The following is an 8,830-nucleotide window of genomic DNA, read 5'->3' as shown; positions in this document are numbered from 1 at the left end:
ATTGTCTGTTTAGCGTAATCGTATATATACACATTAAAGATTTTACTCAGTACGAAGGTCATTGGATTAATAGTTGTATGGGTGCATACCATTATGCTTTCAGTTTCACAATGCTCACGGGACTACATACGCGCGTATGAAAATGCAAGAAATACAATGTTAGCGCGCTAATAAACAATACAAAATCAACGGTAATCAGTGATACTTTGTTGTACGTTTATCAAGAGAAAGGGATGATCGGTCTATGGAGAAAGTGTGTTGTAGATGGCAATTTTATGTGGAAGATCATTGGTAGACGTCCGTATACTACCAGTACCTCCGTGTTAGCAGATAGTCAATCCGTAAATCTGTAAGCTTCCATTAGCAATCATGAATTAAAATAGTTTTTTTTACCATGCCCTACTTATTTAACCATTGACACAAGTCATAGATGGTATGCATCTGGAGGTATAGCAAGTCTCTAGATGCACGAGAGGTGTACTAGTAATTGTACTTTTATAAAGCAATGTCCTGCTTTTCTCCACCAGTCTACGCAACATCGGTATCATTGCTCATATTGATGCTGGGAAGACAACTACCACTGAGCGAATGCTCTTCTACTCTGGCACGATAAGAGTAATTGGAGGTGAGTTGTTCCCACTGGTGTACACTTGGCATGACATTCACTTTTTAGATGTTGACCGAGGCACTACTGTCACAGATTACCTCCAGCAGGTACCCTCACTGATTAGCAAACAAAACTGGTTATCATCTTCCTCTACATAAGGAGCGAGAACGAGGGATTACCATCACCAGTGCTGCTGTAACCCTGGGATGGAAGAATCATCAGATTAATCTGATAGATACTCCAGGTGTGGATTTGGTATGTATTAGGTCATATTAGTTAGTATTGCTGAGAACAGGTCATGTGGACTTTACGTTTGAAGTGGAGAGGTCACTACGAGTGCTGGACGGTGCTGTTGCTGTTTTTGATGCTTCAGCTGGAGTAGAAGTTAGTACATGCACTACAAATTGTGATAAGATGTGACTAATGGCATCAATGAATAATTATCATATTGTGCATGAATTTAGCTTCCACACATTTCAGTGGGCTCAGTCTCTTCATGTATGACCAGATTTCCTTTTTGAACAGCTAGGTTCATAGCATCTATATATGGTGCAATATCAAACCCTAACTTGACCTTTTTCTTAGCTTCAACATTCCTTGTTTCTACTATAGTGGAATTTGGTGAATTTTATCCAGAAGATGTCTAGGAAGTTTGGCAAATCGAAAACATACGAGGTGTGCGCAAAGTTTATCCTGCAGGAGGGATGTATTATACTTAATGCGTTGTGTTGCGGGCATCCACAGTTCCACATGAGCCTCGCTTGTTAGAGGCGGTGTATTTCCCCAGTTTCTTGCTTAGCAACAGGAATAACTGAACCTATTCATAGATATGTATAGCTATGGCCTATTTGACTGCTGCACATGTATATACACGTACAGTACAAGTATATGATACATATTGCATGTGTTTACATATTGCATGTGTTTACATGCTTACAACAGATGTCTCAATGTTGCAGGCCCAGAGTGTAACAGTTTGGAGACAAGCTAACAGTTATGTAATCCCAAGAGTTGCATTTATGAACAAGATGGACAAGAACAATGCAAAGCAAGTTTTATTGGTATAACTCATGACATTGTCAGGCTCTTGCAGTTTCACCAATGCAGTAGAGTCAATGAAAAATAAACTGCACACAAATCCATTACCAGTTCAGGTACGGCATGGTTGCATTTACTACTAGTAGTAGTGAATGAAGTTTCCTAGTACCCTTTAGGGACTGGCAAAGAGTTTGGTGGTGTTTGTGATTTAGTAGAAATGAAAGTGTTACAATGGAAGGGAACAGAAAATAGCCACAAGGCAGTTTGTGAAGGTTCTGTTGAAAGCCTTGGTCAGGATTTGTTGGCTGAAGTTAAACAAGCCAGAAGTAAACTAGTTGAAGAGGTATAGTGTCCTAGCGCCCTCGTTTGCTTTATATATATACTTCAACAGGTTGCAATGCACAGCAATGAAGCGATGGCAAAAATGTTTGCCAACAAAGACAATACTCTTTCTACAGATGAGGTGGCACAAGTCATCCACAGCTCTATTTTCATAGTGTACTACAGTTACTGTACTTTATTAGGAAGTTAACACACAATTGTAGTGTGGTTCCAGTCCTGTGTGGCAGTGCATTAAAGAACAAGGGAGTCCAACCACTGATGGACGCTATACTCTACTATCTTCCATCACCAGTTCATGGTCCTTCTAGTCATCTGTAAGTATTCACAGTTTTTGGTTTGTGCTGACAGAGAATTCCTTCCACTGCAGTCCAGATGTTGTTGAGAAATTGTGTGCATTTGCTTTCAAGGTATGCGTATTATGCTCAATATTCTAATGTTGGCATGGCGATTGCATACCCCAGGTGATTTATGACCACCAGCGTGGCCCAGTTGTGTTTGTCAGAATTTACCGTGGATCACTTACACCACATTCTGCCGTGTATAACATGACCCACAAGTGCAGGTGCTATCAGTGTGAGTATTGCATACAATTGTACGTGTGTGTGTGTGTAGGGAGAGGATTAGCAGACTGCTGTGGATGTTTGCAGATGAGCAGAGAGAGGTTGCAGAAATGACCCAGGGAAACATTGCAGCTCTTGTTGGTCTTAAAAATGTACTTATATCTTTGACTGAAATATGAGGCCATAAGTATTGTTTCATTAACAGACTTACACTGGGGATGTTCTGGTGGCTTCAGCTGATGTAGCTAATACTGTAGAGAAGAAAGAAGGTGGGAATGAGGAAGCCGGAGATAGAAATGTTTTACTCAGAGGCTTGGAAGTTCCAGAGCCAGTATTCTTTCGGACAATAGAACCATATTCAGCTGCTGAGCAACAAGGTTTGTAAAAGCAAATAAAAAGTTATCATTTGTTGTATTGCTCAGATCTGGATCATGCACTGAATGCTATCAGTAGAGAAGATCCCAGTCTAAAAGTGTCTACTGACTTAGATTCAGGGCAGGTTGGACATAAGAAAGGTGTTTTAATACTTAGCAATAATGAATTTTAATGGATAGACAATTCTTTCTGGGATGGGTGAACTTCATTTGGATGTAGTATGCAATAGGATTCGTCATGACTTCAAACTAAACATAACACTAGGAGCTATACAAGTGTCTTACCGAGAAGCTCCTTCAACAGTTGTCACAGAATGCTGTCAGTGCTTTTTATTGCCCTATCAGTTCTAGCATATACTTATAACACATAGGTACTATGGATCGTACGATTGGTAATAGGAGACACGTTATTTCTATCAAGATGACGGTAACACCTCTAGACAATGGAGGACCCATAAAGAATGTAGAATTCACTCGCTCAGTTAAACTGGGCATAACTAAAGAGATGATGGAAGCTGTGACACATGGGATACTACAGTCGTGCTCAAGAGGTGGTGTGATGCATTGGATATGACTTGCTATCTATGGCATTTTGTAGGCCCACTGTTATCCTTTCCCATCATAAATGCACAGATTAAAGTGGAGGAGATGTCAGTTTCTCAAGATAGTTCACCTGCAATGGGGCAAGCTTGTGCAACTCAGTGTATCACTAAAGTACACTATGTCACTGTGAATAGATTATTTAAGTTTCATACAATAGGCTTTTTCTCGTAGTGACCTAGTGTTATTGGAGCCTGTTATGGCAGTTGAGGTTAGCTAGTTGTGCTGTGTGTGTGTTGTGTGTGTGTGTACAGTTTGTTGTTGTAGGTGGTCACACCAGATGAACATATAGGAATTGTACTAGGTGACTTGTCATCTAGAAGAGCTGCAATTCTCAATGTCTCTCCAAGAGAGGACATGAAACTTGTAATGGCTCATGTTCCTTTAGCATGTTTAATAGTGAGCAATTTCTGGTATGTATACATGTATGTTATGTGTGTGGTGTAGGATTATGCTACCGTCATAAGAACTGAAACCTCCGGAATGGGATCACACTCTGTTCACTTTTCTCACTACACTGCTCTAAACAGTAAATTAACTCAATCTGTGATAACTAAAATTAGAGGGTTTTAGTTGATACATAAACACATATGTATATCATCATGTCATATAGTGGTGGCCTGCACCTCATGTATGCATGTAATATCATGTGACCAGCACAAGAAGTTTTATAGTTCTGATATTGTTATGGACCCTATACTAGACAGACTTTCACTGTGAGAATTTTGTTTACTAGGATACAGTGTCACAGCTGGTATGTCTTCCCATTCCTCATCGTTTGGTTGAAGTAGCAATATTTCTGATTCGCTGTCCATTTTATTTTCTGTGGTATCACCAATAGCCGGCAAGCTGTGATTGGGTGCAGAAAACATTTTCTGTGGAGACCTGCGAAACAACTGTTCGGGACCCATTGCCATGCTAGGCGTACCAGCGACCAATGCTTGTAATGAAGTTTTACCAGGCAAGTTAATCAGTTTATCCATCTTCTGCCTCCGATTAAGAAGAATATTCATTGACCTCAAGAATCTCTCAGTTTCACTCTCGTTCATATTAATAACTGAAGCATCACTATTTATGCTGTCATTGTCATCATCGCTAAGAATGCTTAGTTGTCTTTTCAGTTGTTGGCTATGTGGGGATTCATTACCAGCTATAATTCCATATTGATTTGGCTTGTAGTAATGCATCACTTGATGTGATTGGCCCTCCATTTCCAGGAAACTTGACTTTGTAGTGTTCATAGCATTTGTGGTTGATCCATTGACAAATTGTGTTGGTACAATGCTGTCATTTAACACAGACACTTTGCCACTCCGTCTATTGAAAAGAAATTTAGTAATAGAGATTCTATATACCGATAAATATACCTTTTAGATTTGCAATGTAGTATTAAGTTCCTTTTCAAACGTGGTACAGCCAGTTTGATCCGAGTCACTAGGATAGCTGCACTAATGTAAACCACAACCATTATCATCAAGATCAACAAACAAAATACAGGATTAATTCCCTCCAATCCGAATTGCCTCAAAGTTGCTTTGCCAGAAAATGGCAAGCATTCCAGATTGGAACTGTATGGACATGACGAGTCAATGTCATCGAGTACAGCGGTAGTGGTAGCTGCATAAGCATAATACGATGGATTGATATAAAATATCCACCGGTAGTAATCAGGCATTAGTGACTTGGGAACAATGAAGCCACAACAAAAGCCACAAATGGCTGCAACAAGTGGACAAATACGATGTGCAAGACTCGGACTACTACAAGTGATAAAGATAAACATGGACACCCAAACCTGATTGACAAGCAGAAATGACAACAGCACTGTCAAGTACACAACAAATTCATATTGCTGGTAGACAGAGAAGAAGAGAATTGTAGCACACACTGAAAGAGGACCAGTACACAGAGCTGACATTCTTATGAACACTTGAAGAACCACTTCATGAGGATAAGCAATCCCATCAGCATATTCCAGCTGAAATATCTCCAGTGGTTTGATTAGCAACCCCATCACTATGGAGCTCATGAACAAGGAGCTTGAGCAGCTGGTCAAGCAAGTAACTGACATGATTTGAACTGGCATACGAGTCTCAAAATACACAGAACCTATTGGGGAAATAAGAATGTAGTGTACATATACTGGTGGACTATACCTAGTATGAAGGCAAACACACAGTACACTACAGGTAAGTAAATGATGTGAACAGTGTTTTGTCTCAGTGAAGTTCGAGACTCCAGTGATATCAGTCTCAGAAATAATCCCGGATAATGTCTATCAATACAAACAGGTAATTACCAGGTATACGTTGTTACACTGACTACACTCACAATGTTGATGGGGTTGGGGCTTTTGAGTCATTTACTCGAGCATTTTTGATAGCCATTTGAATGGCCTGAGGTTCTCCTGTAGACTGGTAGGCTCTTAGTATTGACATTTGTGATTTCTCTTTTGTGAGAATATCAAGAATTATATCAGCTGGATTAGAAGCCTTGTTCATCTGTAAATTCAAACAAGCACATATCCCTATTCATATGTACCACACACAAGCACACACACACACGCACGCACGCACGCACACACACACACACACGCACACACACACACACACCATACATATACAAATATGTATGGAAATGGTACAATTTAGCCATTACCTTTCCTTCTTCACCGTTTAAAGCTGTTGTGAAGTAATTTGGTGCCTTGAAAGGGGAACCAAAGTATGCCACTTGCCCTTTGCAGAGGAGTAATATCTTATCAAACATGTGAAATATCTCAATACGAGGCTGGTGAATGGTTAGAATTATGGCTCTTCCGCTCTGCGCCAAGCAGTGAAGAGTCTTTAGCAGTGACAGAGATGAAGAAGCATCCAGACCTGTGATCACAAAATGCTAGTTGCCAGAGAACGGCCACTGCAATATACCTGAGGTTGGCTCATCAAGGAATAATATGTTTGGCATCCTCAACAGCTGCATAGCTATTGACAGTCTTCTTTTCTGATGAGGTAATATCAAAGTGAAAAAAATGCATGTGTACATTTAACACACCTCTCCACCACTGAGGCCACTTCCTGTCGGTCCTCCTACAGTGATGTTTGCAACTTGAAGTAGACCAGTCTGTGTGGCATAAGAGTGACAAATTATCTGCTATAATGTATACACACCTCTCTGATAATCCTTTCTACTCGTTCCATCTTTTGATCCCAGCTAGCTTTTCTTGACAGTTGCATATTTGCAGAGAGTAGTAAGTTCTCTCTCACAGTTAACTCTTCATAAAATGGCGTAGCAAGCTGTAGCACATAACCTGTGTTTTCTGTGAACCACTCCTTCATTTTGCTAATTGAAATTCCATTGATATAGATATCTCCCTACATAGTTGTATGTGCAAGCACACACCAAAATTAGCTAACTCACTTCAATTTCTCCATTTAGTTTGTGCCCAGTCAGTACATCAAGTAAAGTGGTCTTACCACAACCAGAAGGTCCCATTATAGCAACCAGCTCACCAGGATTAAAATATAAATTGATGTTTTTTAGAATTGTTTTATTAGTTACGTTGTCCTTTTCTGTTTTACTATTTTTGAGGATCGACAAATGAGACTTGTGGTTGCGGCCAGACAGTCCACGCTTCAATGAAGCAGTTTTATTGATTGCTGGCTTGTAGGTTTCAGGTCGGTAAGACAGATTAACACACGATACACTACAATACTGTGCACAGCTGGGAAGCAAGTTATCTATCAAATTTTGATCCTCTCCACTGGTCATCTCAACTACAAATTTCTTCTGCTTGTAGAATATATACTTTTGATAAGAGTAAAATATAATCTTGGCAATGACACATATGATTATTAGTAGTCCTGCCATGATGAATATGACCAATGATATACCAGTGTCCCACAAATTCACATCTGCTACCAACAATATGGAGTCAGGACAGTTGACGTTACACAATGGTCCACTGCAATTATCAGCAACATATAGTTTAGAATAGTTACTATTGTACCACTGTGAAATAAATCCCTGTAGAGACAGCCCACCTACAATTATTTTACGCCATGTTTCTCCCGGCTTCAATGGGTTGTGAAATTTAAAGTGATGTTCTCTAATCATTGTATCTGTTGTGTTGGCCAAGAAGCCACCATTGTTCCATAGATCACTGGGTATAAGGTACCGGTGTTGGCTGCAAGCTGGAATATAGAAAGAGAAATTTCCTCTCTGATAAGTTATGTTGGCATTAGTTATCATAGCTGATCCGTACTCGTTGAATAACCGTAACACGTTTACAGTAGTCAAAGAAATGTTTCTGTCTCTTAATATAAACTGAAGTGCATAAGCATCGTACTGACTAAAAATGAATAAAATGTTGGGAAGTTGAGCAGGTAAGGAGTTATGCATTAAATGACATGCTGGAGATAGGCAACATGGAAAACCGTGGGTTACATCATGACAAGAAGGTATGTCAAGATTTGATATGTTGTAAAGCTCCCCCACTTCATTGCTGACCATACTGGATAAGACCTGGTCAAAGTCAATAAACCAAGCAGAGTCTATTATCAGTGCTACCTTAGTGTTGTTCAGTTGTCTCTGTACCCACTGCACATGCGCAAGTACACCCACTCCACTAGCAGAGCTCCCAACTAAGATCACTTCAGTTGAGTTGCCTATTCCAAACTGACGTAAATCATTTATTACTCCACGAAATATAGAGCTCCCTTGATAGCTAAAATAATCTCCTGTTTTATTATTTGGGTCGAAGTGACCGCCTGGGTTGGAATTGGTGCGTGTCCCTAGCCACGCGTCGCTGCTGCAGTATGGAACGTACACGTGATTAAAATCGTGAAAAGTGGGGTTCTCATCTTCATCAGAAGACAATAAGCCACTGCCGTTTATCTTAGCGATGTATTCACTGGATGACATTAATGGTCTATTCCTTGTTTGGCTGTAGCGTTCGTTGCATTCTTCTCTACTGCTACACCCAGCCCCTCCCTCAAAATAGATTATCCACTTCGTTCTGTTGCTCAAGCGAGCGCTACAGTCGTGGTAGAAAATTCCCGGTGTACCTTCTACATTGCAAATAGCTTTATCATCTGAGATATCTCTGTGTAAAATATAGTAGAAAGTGTTACAAGTTGGGACACATTGACGATCATCGGCAAATTGACTCACTTTAAATTAAGCTCCGTTTGCGCCACGCCACAGAAAACGCAATATAGTAGTGTCACCAACAGTAGCTTCATCGAATCTATGATCGAATCGTTCACTTAGTTACAAATTATTATTGTAAACAAGTGGTAACAACCTCAACCACA

At 40.1% G+C, this 8,830-nt stretch overlaps 2 protein-coding genes across 3 annotated transcripts; one reads left to right on the top strand and one right to left on the bottom strand.

Moving 5' to 3' along the window:
- The first annotated feature begins 123 nt into the window (after positions 1–123).
- LOC136259572 (ribosome-releasing factor 2, mitochondrial-like) lies at positions 124–4,201 on the top strand. 2 transcript variants are annotated; one of them, XM_066053044.1, is made up of 21 exons: positions 124–349; positions 528–625; positions 674–714; positions 767–851; positions 903–991; positions 1,567–1,655; positions 1,701–1,761; positions 1,812–1,988; positions 2,037–2,108; positions 2,153–2,301; positions 2,355–2,394; positions 2,449–2,549; positions 2,600–2,699; positions 2,753–2,924; positions 2,970–3,046; positions 3,102–3,240; positions 3,293–3,472; positions 3,520–3,635; positions 3,682–3,732; positions 3,789–3,920; positions 3,969–4,201. In XM_066053044.1, the coding sequence occupies exons 1-21, from the start codon at positions 234–236 to the stop codon at positions 4,092–4,094; spliced, it is 2,211 nt and encodes a 736-aa protein (XP_065909116.1). In that variant the 5' UTR covers positions 124–233; the 3' UTR covers positions 4,095–4,201. The 2 variants fall into 2 exon arrangements, with proteins under 2 accessions (XP_065909116.1, XP_065909117.1); XM_066053045.1 differs by lacking the exons at positions 124–349; positions 528–625; positions 674–714; positions 767–851 and having other exon boundaries at positions 1,550–1,655.
- LOC136259571 (uncharacterized) lies at positions 4,067–8,827 on the bottom strand. Its single transcript, XM_066053043.1, has 10 exons — positions 8,688–8,827; positions 6,936–8,619; positions 6,686–6,889; positions 6,570–6,638; positions 6,446–6,518; positions 6,180–6,397; positions 5,853–6,022; positions 5,678–5,796; positions 4,889–5,630; positions 4,067–4,838 (listed from the first exon to the last, which is right to left on the bottom strand). The coding sequence occupies exons 1-10, from the start codon at positions 8,756–8,758 to the stop codon at positions 4,190–4,192; spliced, it is 3,999 nt and encodes a 1,332-aa protein (XP_065909115.1). The 5' UTR covers positions 8,759–8,827; the 3' UTR covers positions 4,067–4,189.
- Between the last annotated feature and the right edge of the window lie 3 nt (positions 8,828–8,830).

Source organism: Dysidea avara, chromosome 7 (assembly GCF_963678975.1).
Source record: "Dysidea avara chromosome 7, odDysAvar1.4, whole genome shotgun sequence".
Lineage (NCBI taxonomy): Eukaryota > Metazoa > Porifera > Demospongiae > Dictyoceratida > Dysideidae > Dysidea > Dysidea avara.
Note: the sequence above shows the minus strand (reverse complement) of the source record. Positions and strands in the feature narration are given on the sequence as shown.

Excerpts from the sequence above, each read along its gene's own strand:
- LOC136259572 (XM_066053044.1), top strand. The coding sequence starts at position 234 with ATGATCGGTCTATGGAGAAAGTGTGTTGTAGATGGCAATTTTATGTGG. Across the intron at positions 350-527 it reads GATAGTCAATCCGTAAATCT|TCTACGCAACATCGGTATCA; the intron begins GTAAGCTTCCAT and ends TTTCTCCACCAG. Across the intron at positions 2,550-2,599 it reads AACATGACCCACAAGTGCAG|GGAGAGGATTAGCAGACTGC; the intron begins GTGCTATCAGTG and ends GTGTGTGTGTAG.
- LOC136259571 (XM_066053043.1), bottom strand. The coding sequence starts at position 8,758 with ATGAAGCTACTGTTGGTGACACTACTATATTGCGTTTTCTGTGGCGTG. Across the intron at positions 6,023-6,179 it reads TAAACGGTGAAGAAGGAAAG|ATGAACAAGGCTTCTAATCC; the intron begins GTAATGGCTAAA and ends TTGAATTTACAG. Across the intron at positions 4,839-4,888 it reads CTACATTGCAAATCTAAAAG|ACGGAGTGGCAAAGTGTCTG; the intron begins GTATATTTATCG and ends TCTTTTCAATAG.